We start from the raw sequence: 17,301 nt of genomic DNA on the forward strand, positions 1-17,301 counted from the left end.
ACAATGAGACAAGAGTATTTGCAGGAATATGATTAATGCAGCAGAAAACAGATACTTCACTTCTAGAATCTATGTTTGCTACTGTTAAGAGACAGTCAGTGGCTGTTGTATGCACTGCTCTGATCTCAGCAACGTGGCCTTGTTTAGTTCCACAAGTGGAGTCTTGGAGTGCTGGCTGCCTTTCTGTTGAGGTGCACCACCATTTGTGATGGAGCAATACCAATCTCTGCAAACTGAGTTGAGAGGAAAAGGTTTCAGTGTACGGTGAGGAGATGAAGGTGTTAAATTGGTCTTCCAGTGTGGAGGCTTAATAGAAATAACCATAATGATGTGTATACGACATGGCATTTTAGTAATGTTGGTATTCCGCAGTAATATTTAAATAAATTTCACAAGAGTTACGTATATTTTAAAACAATTTATTTTAGTACAGAGATAAAGTTGTAGTCTTAAAAAAATAAAATTAAAGTTATATCTATAATACTTTCAGAGATTAACTATTAAATATCATAGAAATAAAATTTCAATAAAACAAGAGCAATGTCACATTGCCATTAAAAGATTGCCAAGGCCACACAAAATAAATGCTGCGGTTTTAGGAAAAGTGTTTAAAAGAAGCAGTTAAATGGTGTTTTCTCCCCCTCAGATTTGTTAATTGGACTGTAAACAGAATATTAAAAAACAACTGAGGTGACACTTCAAAACCGTCACACTGAACCAGTCCCTGAGAAGCAGTTCCATTTAAGAAATGGCCTCATAATGTATATGGATATATGCTAAGTGATAAATAACATCCGTACAAAAATACCAGAATGAAATCGATTCAATCTCTTTAGGAGTGATGACCAACACTGGGACCAGCTTTAACATGAAACTCATCCAGTTGCTGTGTGTACTTTATCATCCAAGTTATTCTTGACATGGGAAAGAATCTGGACAGTCTCCAGTTCACAGATCCAGGTTTAGGCCCTATCTTTATTTGGGAAGAGGCATTTGGCTGATCCGGTCTTTTGTTACGGCACTTTTCGGAAATCACAATCTGCAGAGAATTTGCTGTGCTGTGGAAGGTTGTGCTGGTCTGCATGGCCACTGCTGCACTGCCGAGTCTTGTCTGGACCACCGGGATTTCATCCAGACTCTGCAGAGTCTGAACGGTATTCAGCTGGAGATCCAGCAGCCTGCACGGAGCGGACAGTGCTCGCTGATAAAGCAGACAGATAATCCATCGATGGGAAGGATTGGAGAGAGAGCACTGAACTCCGAATAGCAGCAGCAAGAGCTGTGAAATGGAACAAACAAGTGGAATTAAAGATTGAAAGTATGTATAAATAATACAAACTTGAGAATTGTCTGCTTGCAGGCTGTCACAATGGAAAAGCACACAACTTCAGCGAGGATGAGACTGGACCTTAGAAACTGTAAATCGGCACCCAACTCGAGGCTGCCTGCTTCGCTTGTTCATTGATCTGGTAGAAAATGAGTGACTGACTTGCCATCATCCACCTGATGCTATAGTCAAGACCAAACAATTGCAGCCCCGATAGTCACAGATTACACTGCTGACAGCCTTGATGTTGATTGCCCGGTTTTCCCCATCTCACTTTCAGGTTCTGCTATGAAAATTAGTTTGCAGTGCAAGAACTGATTTATCCCAATCAACTCTGCCCTTCACTGGTGAACCTATAATAGTACCATAACAGCACTTTAGAGTTTTGTCAGTAAACGGGAACAGAAAATGATTGAACTCAGAGCTCTTGTCTGGAGACAGGACAGACTGCAGATGCTGTAATCCAAAGCAAAAGACAAACTGCTGGAGGAACTCAGCAGTTCCAGCAGTAGCAGTGGAAGGAGCACACCTGACAAACTACCTGCCTCATCAGTGGAAAAGTTCATTGGCCACCTCCAAAGACACAGAAGTGGAGAGGAAGAAACTCATCCTCATAAGGACAATCCTAATTCCATCTGTGAGATCCCTGTCCAATCTCCATTCACTACAGCAGTTCTGCAACATCTTAGTACTGCACCTCCCTCCTGTTCAAACTACTTCTCTCACCCTGGCCTGGCACAGCACTCCTCACCTCATATTGAGGATCCTTAACGGATGAGGTGGAAATGTTTAGCCATTTAGCATCTGATCTGGTTAAACTGGATGCAGAATTATTTCACCCACTGTCTGGTTACTAAAACTTGTCACTACTCCAAAAATCATACTGCAGTGTGAGGATAACCTCAACTGTTTTCATCCTGAGCAAGTTGTCTTATAAATACCCCTCTTAACTATCTCCTTCACCCTCAACTGCAAAAAGAGCTTATAGACTCTCCTGTCACAAGGTATCTTACCCAGTCTCCTAGTTCTGCTGCTTCCCTTCCCTCCTTCACCAAACCAGGCACATTCCAATAACCCTGCACGGTCTTTACTCAAACACTTCTCTCGTTTCTCCTCTCTCCCTTCACACTCCACCAAAGTCAAAGTCAACTTATTACCAAAGAATGTATATGTTAACTCTGCCATGGAAAGTCCCAAGCCCAGCTGCAGGAGGAGGGTTGGGGATCGGACTGGCAACCTCATCCCATAAAAACCCAGTGCTATAGAAATACAGAGTTGTCGAGTCCTTGAAAGGGAGTCAGTAGGTCGTGGAATCAGTTCAGAGTTGAGGTGAGTGAAGTATTCCATGCTGGTTTAGGAGCCTGATGGTCGTAATGTAATAACTGTTCCTGAACCTGGTGATGTGGGACCCCAGTGCACCTCCCACTCTGAACCTGGTGATGTGGGAACCCAGTGCACCTCCCACTCTGAACCTGGTGGTGTGTGACCCCAGCACACCTCCCACTCTGAACCTGGTGGTGTGGGACCCCAACGCACCTCCCACTCTGAACCTGGTGGTGTGGGACCCAGTGCATCTCCCACTCTGAACCTGGTGGTGTGGGAGTCCAGCGCACCTCCCACTCTGAACCTGGTGGTGTGGGAGCCCAGGACACCTCCCACTCTGAACCTGGTGGTGTGGGAGCCCAGCGCACCTCCCACTCTGAACCTGTGGTGTGGGACCCCAGCACACCTCCCACTCTGAACCTGGTGGTGTGGGAGCTCAGCACACCTCCCACTCATTTGCCATAAACTAATGAATCCGCAATCACCCTTCCTGCTTCTAGTGCTGGTCTTCTGTGGATAGTTCTGGTCCCTCAGCTACAACGCTCTTTTATTAAAACATGATACTCATAATTCCAAGTCCCTCACTCTTTCTTTGTCAAACACCTCTGCTCCAGCTGCCCTTTCCTTTCCAAAGTTTCCAAAGGATATCTGGGCTTCCTACATCTCCGTCGATCTCACTTAGTTCTTGTTATCCACCAAATCAAATTCCCACCTGTGCCACACTATTGCTAAAGTTCTGATCACTACTATCATCCGATTTGATTGAAACAAGAACTTGTATCCTTCCTTCTCAACTTGTCTGCAACCTTCAATGTCGATCTCACTTTCCTTTTCCTCTATCTATTCAGTGTTTTCTGGATGAATGGAATCACATTCAACTGTTCTCACTATCAGCAGTAGAATTTTGTGCAGCACTTGCATCATTTGCACCGTTACCTCTGGTGATCACATCTCCCCCTTCTCTCTGTATCTGCATCTCCTTGTCAACATTATTTGAAATGACAGCCTCAGCTTATACACAGATGATACCCACTTTTACCACTTGACAACTTCTCTTGATCCTGAATTTTCTCAAAATTAATGCAATAGCCTTGTGCGTGTCATTAGTAAGATCTCCTGTATTCCCCTCTATTTATGGACATCCCCTCATCCCTGTCAAATCTCTACCACTCAAACCTCTTTCTTGTTATCTGTACACTTGATGAAGCCCAAAGAATTCCTGGCCCGTCTTTCTTCTCCATAAATATAATCATTCGGAATTCTGTTGTCTGTATTTCATACATCCTTTACTCTTACTTCTTGATTTATGGTAAAGCAATATCTCAATTTCATAAATGTTTGTTTTTCATATTCCTTTAGTCATTTCTCTCTTGCAATCTCATGAATAATTTACCATATCTGCACTCTTCTAAGTCTAGCCCCCTGAGGATTTCTGTAGTAAATTCTCCATCACTAATATCAATGCTTTGAGCTGTCTAAGTTTTCTCTCTCTCTCCCCCCCCCCCCCCCACCTTCTTGGCTTGTTGTATAATCAGAGATCAGTTGCTTCACAGGAGTGTGTCTTTCAGCACATTGCCCACTGTTGGTACCCAAAGAGCAACTCATTTGGACCCAAGCTATCTTCTTTCCCCAGAGCTCTGAAAATTATTTTCTCCAAGGCACCTATCCATTTCTGTTATTCCTGACTGGTTCTGGTTCTTGGACTCTTTCAGGCACAGAGTTCCAGATCCACTACTCTCTGTGTAATAGTGTTTCTCCTTATATCTCTCCTTTACTGTATTTTCCTTTCACTTCAACGATATCTCTGTGCTCCAACCAACCCCCCAAAAAACAAGATTCTTGATTCATATTTTAGTGAGAGAGATTTTCTTGGTTTTATCCTAAAATTGGTCAGAGTCTTGTACATCTCCATCAAATGTCTAACTGGTCATTGTCTTATACAGGTCCATCAAATCTCTAACTCATCATAGTCTTATACAGGTCTAACAAATGTCCAGTGGTGATTATCTTGTACATCTCCATCAAACGTCCAGTCAATCTTCACACTATTGTGAGGAAAGTGACTCCAGCTTCTCCGATCTAATTTTGAAGCAAAAATCACTCATTCCTGGAAATTTTCCAGTAATTCTTTTCTTTGCCTTTGAAGGCCTTCACATATTTTCCCAGTACAGTCACCAAAACAGGATACTATACTTCAGATGTGATATTTTGCACAAAGGGGTTATGTTGAACTTTCATGCTGTGATGCCCCTATTTATGAAGGTGTTCTCCCACATGTTGATGGAAAACACTAGTGACAGCCTCTTGACTCAGGAAGTCACTCTGTTAAATGAGATAGGGTTTCCCAAACAAAAGGAGAATAAGGGTATGGCCTAATGAATCTTGCGGAGTGCCTGGGGAAAAGGAACACGGCTGGTCACTTGACACCACTGAATGGGCCTGCAACCCGTGGACGTAACAAAGGAAGCTGTCACTACAGGCTTCATTTGCCAGCAGGTTAAAAAGACAGCTCTCCCTGAAAGACCACTACTCCCACCACACTAAAAGGGAAACTGTTTCAGCCCTAATGTGGCAGATGGATTACATCGAAGCCCTGCCACAGCAATAATGATGTAAATACTTGCTCACCATGGCCGAGACATACTCGAGTCTGATCAGGACCACACACTAAAGGGATTGCAGAAGTCGATCCGTTGTTGTGGGGACCCGCAGGAAATACAATCGGATAATGGGTCTCATTTTGTGGGACAAGGGTGCTCTGGTTTCCTCCCACGTCTAAAGAGGTACCAGTTAGCAGGTTAATTGGTCATTGTAAATTGCCCTGTGATTAAGCTGGTGTTAAATCGGTGGGTTGCTGGTTGGTGCGGCTTGCTGAGCCAGGAGGACCAGTTCCGCGCTGTATCTCTAAATAACAAGAGCCTGAAACAAGGGCCACCAGCAACGGTGTATCACATCCTCCATGACGGCCCATGAGGGCTGATTAAAAGGATGGAAAGAAGAAACAAAACTTCCTCTTAAAACTGACCTACACCTGACAAGGGTGGCTGGCTTTACTAACTGAAGTGTGACAGCACCTGAGAAACAGACCCTTGCCTCAAAGATCACCTACAGTTAGAACGATCAGGAATGCCCCAGAACCCCGAGGAGAAAGTGGTCATGATAGAAAAGCTTCCAGCAGTGGGTGGGAGACTATGGCACATGTACAAGGGAAGGGACTATCTGGAATGTGGGGAGCCAGAGTGATTTCTTATGCCCTGCCCCTTACCTACAATGGATGAAGGTCAATAAAACTACAGTGAAAGAAACTGGTTGAGTAATTCAGCAAAAGATGAAAATCAACATGACTCAAATAGCTGAATATATTTCAGAAGACTGAAATAAAGTGCAGTAAATATGATGCTTTAGCTATCTATTAGCTAAAATCAATAGACTTTTACATTAACTTTGTTGCAATATGTTGATACCATTTAAACAAATGTTTTCTTTTGATAAGTAGATTAGTTCATTTCAAATTATGAAAATTTAGAAAATCAGGCTATTAGGACAGTATAAAATCCACAATCCCTTCAATTTTTTTATAAATACAAATTTTACTTTAGGTAATAACTATTTAATCCTTACCTGGTGGTAGTTGAGAAGGTCGAAATGGTCTTTTAGTGGTCCTGATTGCAGCCTTCTGTTTAAATTGTAGAAAACATTTTACATCTTTGTTTCTGCTTCAACAACAGACAGATTATTATCAGTTATTCAGTGAATGTAAAACTCTGCCAGAAGGATATCTACATTCCATTCAGAAACTGACAGAGCTGTTGACATGCAAAGTACTACTTTAATTACATCCAATAGACACTTTATTAGATACATCTGTACACCAGCACGTAAATACAAATATCTAATCAGTCAATCGTGTGGCAACAACTCAATGTATAAAAACATGCAGACACGGTCAAGAGATTCAGTTGTTATTAAGGCCAAACATCAGAATGGGCAAGAAATGTGATTGAAGTGACCTTGATCATGGAACGATTGTTGGTGACAGATAAGGTGGTTTGAGTATCTCTCAGAAACTGCTAATCTCCTGAGATATCCGTACACAACAGTCCTTAGAATTTACAGAGAATAGTGCAAAACACAATAAGCATACAGTGAGCAGCAGGTCTGCAGGTAAAAACACCTTAATGAGAGAGGTCGGAGGAGAATAGGCAAACTGGTTCAGGCTACAAAGGGATGATAATCACACCAATGTTCAAGAAGAGAAGGGTGAGCTGCCTCAATGACTATCACCCATTGGCACTCACATTTACTGTGATGAAATGCTTTGAGAGCTTGGTCATGGCTAGAACCAACTCCTGCCTCAGCAAGGACCTGGATCCAGTACAACTGGCCTATCACCACAATAGGTCTACAGCAGATGCAATTTCCCTGGCTCTTGGTACAAAAGCAATACCTAGCTCAGGCTGCTGTCTATTGATTATGGCTCAGTGCTCAATGTTATCGATAGCACGCTCTGTTCTAATGAACAAACTCCAAAACTCGGGCCTCAGTACCTCCCCCTGCAACTTCCTCACCAGGAGACCACAGTCTGTGCAGATCAGAAATAACATCTCCACCTCGCTGAAAATCAACAATGGTGTGCTTCAAGGATACGTGCTTACTCTCCCTGCACCCACAACTGTGTGTGACTAAGCACAACTCAAATACCATCTATCAATTTGCTGCAGACGCAACTACTGTCGGCAGAATTTCAGATAGTGACGAGGAGGGTGGATGATTGGTGGTGTGTCAACAACCTTGCACTCAACGTCAGTAAGACCAAGGATTAAATGTGGACTTTAGAAAGGGCAAGTTAGCACAACATAACACCAATCCTTATAGACGGATCAGAAGTGGAGAGAGTGAGCAGTTTCAAGTTCCTGCGTGTCAAGATCTCCGAGGTCCCAACATATCGATGCAGTCATAAAGAAGGCAAAACAGCGACTATACTTCATTAGAAGTTTGAAGAGATTTGGTGTGTCAACAAATACACTCAAAAACTTCTATAGATGTACCATGGAGAGGATTCTGACAGGCTGCATCACTGTCTGGTATGGGGGGGGGGGGGGGGGGTGGCGGTGGCTGCTACTGCACAGGACCTAAAGAACCTGCAGAGGGTTGTAAATTTAGTCAGCTCCATCTTGGGTACTAGCCTACAAAGTACCCAGGACACCTTTAAGGAGCCGTGTTTCAGAAAGGTAGCATCCATTATTAAGGACCTCCAGCAGCCAGAGCATGCCCTTTTCTCAGTTACCATCAGGTAGGAGGCACAGAAGCCCAAAGGCACACACTCAGCAATTCAGGAACAGTTTCTTCCCCTCTGCTATCTGAGTCCTAAATGGACATTGAACCTGTGAACACTACCTCACTTTTTTAATATATCTTATTTGTTATGGTATGATTTTTAATCTATTCAATATACATATACAGTAATTGACTTATTATTGTATTATTTTTTCTTCTTCTGTATTAGACTTTGCATTGAACTGCTGATAAGTTAACAAATTTCACAACACATGCCAGTGATAATAAACCTGATTCTGATCAATATCTCTGAATATCTATCCTGAATTCATTAATTATAAATACTTTGAAATGTTCTGTGCATCAGCCTCCTTTACCTGTGAAATCCTTTTTATCCTGGCTTGACTACGATCAGAAGCAACTGTTGGCAAAGTTTCATCCTCTATCATGACAGCATCCTGATGATACCCTGATGTTGACCTATGAAACAGATGACAGGAAACAGTGGTAAGGTGCAAGATTTTTCACACTAGTAAAGAGGGAAATGACAGATAAATTCACCTTGTTGTCTGATAGTTATATATATAAACATGTAACCTGACACATTCAATCCTGTGTCTGGTCTAACTTTACCGATATGCATACTTCAGTCAAGCGTTCTTTTGCTGCTGACTTTGTTCAATGCCATTAGTATTTCTGAATCTTGATCTCACAAGCTTTATTGTAGAGTCCAACTACTGATGTTAGGCTAACAGGTTGGTGTTCCTGAGTTTTCTCTCTTCCAATCTACAAAAGTCTGTCTTGCCATTTCTATCACTTCCCATTTAGGTATCTCACTGTATTGTTCTTCTGATGTACACAAAATCTCAGGCACTTAGGAAACAGAACAAAATCAGTTCTTCTACACCCTACTATGGTTGCCAGTATATTTTTCATAACTGATTTTGGTTGCAGAAAACAGCTAACACCTCCAAATTTAAAAGAATATCTGCTTCTTGGCCCAGTACCCAGTACTAAGGACTATCATGTATACCTAATCAGGCATTCACTATAAACACGTCCTCAAATTTGAATATTCTTGAATTCCAACATGCCTATTTAAAAGAATACTTTATTGTAAAAAATATACACCCAATTTCAATAATACATGTACTGCAGGGTTATACTTAGATAATGTGAGCAAATTAAGATGTTGCATGCTGGTATAAATAAATATTGTACATGAAGACTCAATTTGGTGGTATATGTTCGATATGGAGGGGCCACTACACTGGGTTGAAAAGAGCTGTCGAATGCTGCAAACCCAGCCAGCTCCATCATGTGGCACTCACCTCCCCAGCATCGAGGACATCTTCAACACGTGATGCCTCAAAGAGGAGGCATCCATCATTAAGGATCCCCATCACCCAGGACAAGCCCTCTTCTCATTGCTACTATCCAGGAGGAGGTACAGAAGCCTAAAGACAAACACTCAATGTTTCAGGAACAGTTCCCTCTCCTCCACCATCAAATGAATTTGAATGGATTTGATTTAATGTTGTAAATCAACATAATGCTATTTTATGGACTTATTCTAAAACTTCTTTTAAAATGATTATCAATTTAACTTTGGATGCTGAGAAAAGTTAGAATGAGTAATTATTCATTTGTTACTGACCCATTTGTTGAGGTGCTCTCAAAGTGAACGTGAGTGTTACCGTTCTGATGAGTTGCCACGTTTTCTGCATTCTGGAAAACAGAAGGGTTACCATACCATTTGAGCTTCTGTGTTTTAAAAAATACAGTCTTCACTGAAGACATGCTTCCTTCAAAGTGGCCCACGTAGAAACACACATTTTTGCCAATAAGCTTTTCATTACAAAGGTTGGTGGTGTTGTAGATAGTGTAGAGGATTGTCGAATAGGATGCAGAAGTGGGCTGAAAAGTGGCAGATGGAGTTCAACCCAGAGAAGTGTGAGGTGGTACACTTTGGAAGGACAAACTGCAAGGCAGAGTACAAAATAAATGGCAGGATACTTGGAAGTGTGGAGGAGCAAAGGGATCTGGGGGTACATGTCCACAGTTTCCTGAAAGTTGCCTCACAGGTAGATAGAGTAGTTAAGAAAGCTTATGGGGTGTTAGCTTTCCTAAGTCGAGGGATAGAGTTTAAGAGACGCGATGTAATGATGCAGCTCTATGAAACTCTAGTTAGGCCACACTCGGAGTACTGTGTCCAGTTCTGGTCGCCTCACTATAGGAAGGATGTGGAAGCATTGGAAAGGGTACAGAGGAGATTTACCAAGATGCTGCCTGGTTTAGAGATTATGGATTATGATCAGAGATTAAGGGAGCTAGGGCTTTACTCTTTGGAGAGGAGGATGAGAGGAGACATGATAGAGGTGTACAAGATATTAAGAGGAATAGACAGACTGGACAGCCAGTGCCTCTTCCCCAGGGCACCACTGCTCAGTACAGGAGGACATGGCTTTAAGGTAAGGGGAAGGAAGTTCAAGGGGGATATTAGAGGAAGGTTTTTCACTCAGAGAGTGGTTGGTGCGTGGAATGCCTGAGTCAGTGGTGGAGGCAGATACACTGGTGAAGTTGAAAAGACTACTAGACAGGTATATGGAGGAATTTAAGGTGGGGGTTATATGGGAGGCAGGGTTTGAGGGTCAACATAACATTGTGGGCTGAAGGGCCTGTAATGTGCTGTACTATTCTATGTTCTATATTACTGGTCCTGGGATGGAAGCAAAACGTTTCATCAGTACAACCAAAGGTTAATGATTATACAATTAAAGGTAAAAATGGCAGAATTTCAGTTTTGTTTGATATTTAATGATAAATATACGCTGGGATTGGTATGAATTTGTAAAGTCATAAACCAAGCCTGCTAACTTCAAAGCTAAACTTTCAATCGTAAGAAGCCCTGCTGGAAGATGCACGTGTGGAGGGCTGACATTGGGTGCAACCTGTCCAGATTAAAGAATATTTTCCCTTGAAACTGAATTCTCACTGTCATTATCTTTAGAAATGGCATAAAGGAGATAAAAGTAATTTGTCCAATTCAAATTGTTATACTGGAACTTAACTCTCAATATTTGAAAATTAAAGATCAAGTTCAGAATCAGTAACTGCTTTATCAATAGCCAAAAACTGAAAATAAAAGTACATCATACAATTTCAGCCAATGATAGTGCTTCCTCAGATAGAGAAAATTACTTTTATTCTGTTTAATTCCCTTTGGCCACTTCCTCCAAGAAGCTTATCCAATTTACTTTTAAACTGAGTTTAAAACTGAGTACAAGAGAAACTTTTTATCTTGCCTTTAAATGCTTGATTTCCAATATTAAAACCTTTTATTCGTGAATTCATAACCGTGAATTCATAACCATTTTTACCTTCATATTCGTGAATTCATTGCTTCTACTTTATTTTCAACTGACGTCTCAAGCAGATTGCCTATTATATTGTATTCAAGAAATACAAGTAAATAGTGATTACAAGAAATTCTGCAGCTGCTGGAAATCCAAAGCAAATGCACACAAAATGCTGTAGGAACTCAGCACATCAGGCAGCATCTACAGAAACGAACAAACAGTTGATATTTCAAGCTGAGGCCCTTCTTCAGGACAAAAAGGAAGTGGGAAGATGCCAGAATGAAAATGTAGGGAAGGGAAAGGTAAAAGGTTAAGACAGGTGGAATTCGAGGTCCTGGGTTTATAGGAACTCAAGTTGGCAATGGAGTTCGAGGTCCAGTGCTGCCTGGGTTCATTGGAGCTGGAGTTGGCAGTGGAGTTTGAGGTTTGGTGCTGCCTGGGTACATTGGAACCGGAGTTGGTGGTGGAATCTGAGGTCTAGTGCCACCTAGGTTTGTTGGAGCTGGAGCTGGCGGTGGTGGACTCCGAGGTCCAGTGCCATCTAGGTTTGTTGGAACCTGAGTTGGGAGTGGTGGAGTCTGAGATCTGGTGCCCCCCGAGTTCGTTAGAACTGGAGTTGGTGGTGGAGTCTGAGGGCTGGTGCTGCCCGGGTTCATTGGAGCTGGAGTTGGCGAGGACTGTATCCCCAGAATGGTTGTGTCCAGGAGTCCACGGGATCTTTGATCTGGAGTACGGAGATCTGATCCTTCCTGGAAGTGAGGAAGGCAAAGGAATGGCAGTTGAAGGCATGGATATGGTGGAGGATGAAATGTTGGACAGGTCCATGGTAGGTGAAGGAGAAAGAGGCCTGCAGCTTTGGCAGAGACTGAGACAGGACCTGCAGGTACCTCTGCAGAGTGGAGAGGGTTTATGTGACAAATCTGAAACAGGTCTATTTTATCTTTTTGTACAATCACCTTTAAATATGTTTGCCAATCTCATCCCCTTAAAACTATATCACTTAGGACATACTCTAATATCTTTTCTTAACATGGCCCTTATATGGCCATTAACAAACTTATATCATCTTCACTTGCACCAATGCTCATATTTTAAAAAGTCTCAGCAATGATACTGTGGGTCACTAATACACATACTAAGCAAATCTAAAAAGCAACAAATTTACCCAGCTATTTTCCCAAAATCAACTACGACTACATCAACTCAGGCCTGGGGGGGGTTCAGCATCTGGCAAAATCAACACTTATCTCTTACATAGCAACTTATCAACTCCCTTTGAATCCTGATAACGACTCCCTGAAGTAAAAAGAGAATTCCTCTAATTGTTCCTCAGTCAACAGCACTTAAATTTATTATTCAACTGCAATCTCAGTGCTGATCTCACCACTGTTCAAGAAACTTGCCATGTAAACTCTTTTGAACTCTCCTCCCCCCACCCCCACTATCACTTAAAGCTACCCCTCTTAGCATTTAACATTTCCCCTCTGAAACAAAGACTGTTGAAGGGTCTTAGCCTGAAACGTTAACTGTTTAATTCCTTCTATAGCTGCCACCTAACCTACAGAGCTCCTCCAGAACTTTGTATTGTTCAGGATTTCCAGCAACTGTAGACTCCCTTATGCTTCTGACTATCTAGATTTCCTATGCGTCACAATTTTACATTGGAAATTGGTTTATTATTGTCCCATGTACTGAGATACAATGCAACACTTTTGCTTCAGTGCCATACCAACACATCATTCCATTCAGACCATATACTTCAGTCAGGTCTTCCCTTCAGCCTCTGACAGTACAAAAAAAGTCCAAGCTTGTTCATCCTCTCCATATAGCTGATCTCTTTAATCCAGACAACATCCTGTGAACTCTTCTGTACCCTGTTCAAAGCCTCCACATCATTCTTGAAATGAGGCAAGCACAACTGCACACAATTCTCCAAATTGTAGCACATCATCTGCAAAATGACTTCACCACTTTTACACTGAACACCACTGCTGATGAAGGCAAATACGTCCTGCCTGCTTTATCACCTTCTTACAATAGGTGCCACTTTCAGGGAGCTATGCACATACTCCAAAATGCCTCTGTATATCAAGGCTGTTAAGAATCCTCCTAAAAACTCTATACCTTCATCTTACATGCAAACTCCCAAAGTGTAGCACCTCACACAGGTCCAGATGAAGGTCCACCCATCATTTCTCTGACAATATTCCTGACTGGTCAAGCTGCTGCTGAATCATTTGTCAACCTTCCTCATTGTTCATAACTGAAGCACAGATGTACTGTACATGTTTTCATGTTTCTTAGCATGATGTCTCAATGTTTAGTGGACCTCCACGTTACTATTTTTTACTTTTACTCAAATCTTCCTAGACTATTTATATCCTAAATTCCAACCCGTGTCATTTTATTAGTTAGAATCTATTAACTTCTATTCATTTCTCTACATACAAAATACTTCCTGTTTCTGCCACTCTCTCATGATTCACAATCCACTGTCAGTATCTTAATCAGCTTAATCCAAGAACATAAAGCAGAGTTTTCTGAACAGGCACAGGACAGGGTAAATTATAAAATGTACATATCATTTATAGAAAACTGACACCCTGCTACCTGATTAGATTTCAATCGTAAAGCTTCTATATCATCACTTTGTGGTGAGACTTTCGACACTCGCCGTTCACGGCTGAAAAGTATATATTCGTAAGTGCTTATTTGTTTCCACACTGTCAGAAAAAGAAAATATCCAAGTTATGTGCCACCTGCAAATTCTACACTGAATCTCTATCAACGTCTTGCAAAATGAGTAATACGATTAAATGCATTTTGCATGTTAATTGTGGGCTTTGGACATAAATGAGAATCAAATTTAGAAGTAAAACTTATTAAGATAACAAACTGAAAAGCATGTGAAATGTTTTAAAAGCATTTGATATTTTAGAAAGAAAATCAAAATGTATTTTTTAATACTGAACACCATCAGAACCGACTTATCGAGAAAACATTGAGAAGTTTATCTGATAAATGCTAAAATGTTCATTTTTGCTACTATGCGATATATCAGTAGTTTTGGATGCATGTACCATTTTTGCAATTATTCTTAAAGCCTGCTTTCTAAATTGCCAAGCATATTGCTTTCATATAAAAATGCAATTAGGTGGAATATTTGCAAGATATTTTCCTGTTATATGCTTATGGATGGAGAATTGGCACACATACATGCGGTATATCTTGATAAACAAAAAGGCAACTCTGGCCATAATTTAATGGACAGAAGAAACACAGACAAAACATGTGAGCCTTCAGTAAAACAGAAACCCAGAAGAGATTGTGCAGGTGCTGAAAATCTACAAACCCCATTTCCAGAAAAGTTGGGATATTTTCCAAAATGCAATAAAAACTAAAGTCTAATATATTAATACACGTGAACCTTTATTTAATTGGACAGAGTTGGGACAGAGTTAAAATAAGATTGAAAAGTGCACAGAATATTCAAGTAACACCGTTTTGGAAGACTCCACATTAAGCAGGCTAATTGGTAGCAGGTGAGGTATCATGACTGGGTATGAAAGTAGCGTCCATCAAAGGCTCAGTCTTTGCAAACAAGGATGGGTCTTGGCTCACTCCTTTGTGCCAAAATTCATGAGATAATTGTTAGTCAGTTCAAAAGGAACATTTCCCATTGCAAGATTGCAGAGAATTTAGGTCTTTCAACATCTACAGTACATAATATTGTGAAAAGATTCAGAGAATTCAGAGACATCTCAGTGCGTAAAGGGCAAGGTGGGAAACCACTGTTGAATGTGCGTGATCTTCCAGCCCTCAGGTGGCACTGCCTAAGAAACCGTCATGCTACTGTGACAATTATAGCCACCTGGGCTCGGGAGTACTTTGGAAAACCATTGTCACTTAACACAGTCCATCGCTGCATCCAGAAATGCAACTTGAAACTGTATTACACAAGGAGGAAGCCATGCATCAACTCTATGCAGAAACGCTGGAGAGTTCTCTGGGCCCCAAGATCATCTCAGATGGACCGACAGACTGTGGAACCGTGTGCTGTGGTCAGATGAATCCACATTTCAGCTAGTTTTCAGAAAAAACGGGTGTCGAGTTCTTCGTGCCAAAGATGAAAATGACCATCCTGATTGTTATCAGCGAAAGGTGCAAAAGCCAGCATCTGTGATGGTATGGGGGTGCATCAGTGCCCATGGCAGGGGTGAGTTGCATGTATGTGAAGGTACCATTGACTCTGAGGCGTGTATTAGGATTTTAGAGAGACATATAGACAGACAGTTGATGTTACCATCAAGGCGATGTGTCTTCCTGGGATGTCCATGCTTATTTCAGCTGGACAATGCCAGACCGCATTCTGCACAGGCTACAACAGCGTGGCTTTGTAGACACAGAGTGCGTGTGCTTGACTGGCCTGCTGCCAGTCCAGATCTATCTCCTATTGAAAATGTATGGCGCATCATGAAGAGGAGAATCAGACAACGGAAACCATGGACTGTTGAGCAGCTGAAGTCTTATATCAAGCAAGAATGGACAAAATTTCCAATTGCAGATCTACTTTAATTAGTATCCTCAGTTCCAAAACGATTAAAAAGTGTTATTAAAGGGAAAGGTGATGTAACACAATGGTAAACATGCCTCTGTCCCAACTTTTGTTAAATGTGTTACAGCCATCAAATTCTAAATCTGTGTATATTTACAAAATACTGTTAAGTTGGCCAGTAAGACTATTGAAAATCTTTTCTTTGTACTTTTGTCAGTTAAATAAAGGTTCACATGAATTAACATATCACAGATTTTTGTTTTTATTGCATTTTGGAAAATATCCCAACTTTTCTGGAAATGGGGTTTGTAGAACAACGAAGACAAATGCTGGAGGAAGTCAGCTGGCCAGGCAGCATCTTGGAATGGAATAGACAGTTGATGTTTCAGGCTGAGACCCTTCATCAGGATTAGATGTGGGGGGGTGGGAAGAAGCCAGAATAAGGTAGCACATGAGGAGAAAAGAAGGGGCAACGGGGAGCCAGATTGCGGAATGGAAGAGGGATGGGAGAGCAGGAGAAATTACCACAGGCTAGAGACATTAATACCCATGTCATCAGGTTGGATCCAACAAACTTTCTGAAATAAAACTTGTATTTCTATAATTACCCCAACTACTGCATTCTAGAATTATTCAATTGTCTTCAAGTTATAACCCAAGGCTGTGAAAGATGGTACAAAAGATCTGCTTTTCCATATCTCCCTAACTTCTGCCCTCTTCAACACGATCTGAGCACTAGGCACATCTTTACCTCTCCCAATTCTCCATTTTCCGCAGGGATCTCTCTCCACATGACTCCCTGGGGCACTTACTCCTCCCTACTCATCTTGCTCCTGGCACTTATCCCTGCAAGTATGACCAGTTCTACACTTGCCCCTACACCTCCTCCCTCACCTCCATTTAGGGTCCCAAACAGTCCTTCCAAGTGAGGCGACATTTCACCTGCAAATCTGTCAGGGTCATCTACTGTATCTGGTGCTCCTGGTGAGAGTCGATGTAGACTGAGTGGCCACTCGATGAGCACTTTTGCTCCGTCTGCCACAAAAAGATGGGATTTCCCCTTGGGCATGCATTTCAATTTCATTTCCCATTCCCATTCCGACATGTCAGACCATGGCCTCACATACTGTCATGAGGCCACTCTCAGACTGGAGAAGCAACAACTCCTATTCCTTCTGGGTAGCCTCTCCAGATGGCTACAGAGGCTAAGGTGATGGACATATTTATAGTGTAGTATGATAGTTCTCGATTAGTCGGGGCATCAAAAGTTATGGGGAAAAAGCAAGAAAATGGAGTTGAGATGGAAAATAAATCAGTGATGATACAAAGGCAAGCAGACTCATTAGCTGAATGGCCTAATTCTGCTTCTCTGTCTTATTGTCTTCAATTACTATATTTTGATTTCTATATTACATCAATTACTTCATTTGAAAAAATTCAATCTCAGAATGTCCACTTTG

At 41.6% G+C, this 17,301-nt stretch overlaps 1 protein-coding gene across 6 annotated transcripts in view; it reads right to left on the reverse strand.

Annotated features, from left to right (window-relative positions):
• Positions 1-409: 409 nt before the first annotated feature.
• The window catches only part of LOC132406764 (palmitoyltransferase ZDHHC1-like), a 32,553-nt gene continuing 15,661 nt past the window's right edge, over positions 410-17,301 (reverse strand). For 3 of the 6 annotated variants that reach the window (XM_059992724.1, XM_059992725.1, XM_059992723.1), the window contains 5 exons: positions 13,897-14,009; positions 9,585-9,655; positions 8,305-8,407; positions 6,272-6,326; positions 410-1,279 (listed from right to left, as the gene is read on the reverse strand). In XM_059992724.1, coding sequence (XP_059848707.1) covers positions 1,128-1,279; positions 6,272-6,326; positions 8,305-8,407; positions 9,585-9,655; positions 13,897-14,009 — 494 coding nt within the window. In that variant the 3' untranslated portion in view covers positions 410-1,127. Of the gene's footprint in view, positions 1,280-6,271; positions 6,367-8,304; positions 8,408-9,258; positions 9,385-9,584; positions 9,656-13,896; positions 14,010-17,301 lie in introns of those variants that run through there. The other 3 variants (XR_009516235.1, XR_009516236.1, XR_009516237.1) reach the window with 3 other exon arrangements.

Source organism: Hypanus sabinus, chromosome 17, assembly GCF_030144855.1.
Source record: "Hypanus sabinus isolate sHypSab1 chromosome 17, sHypSab1.hap1, whole genome shotgun sequence".
Classification (NCBI taxonomy): domain Eukaryota; kingdom Metazoa; phylum Chordata; class Chondrichthyes; order Myliobatiformes; family Dasyatidae; genus Hypanus; species Hypanus sabinus.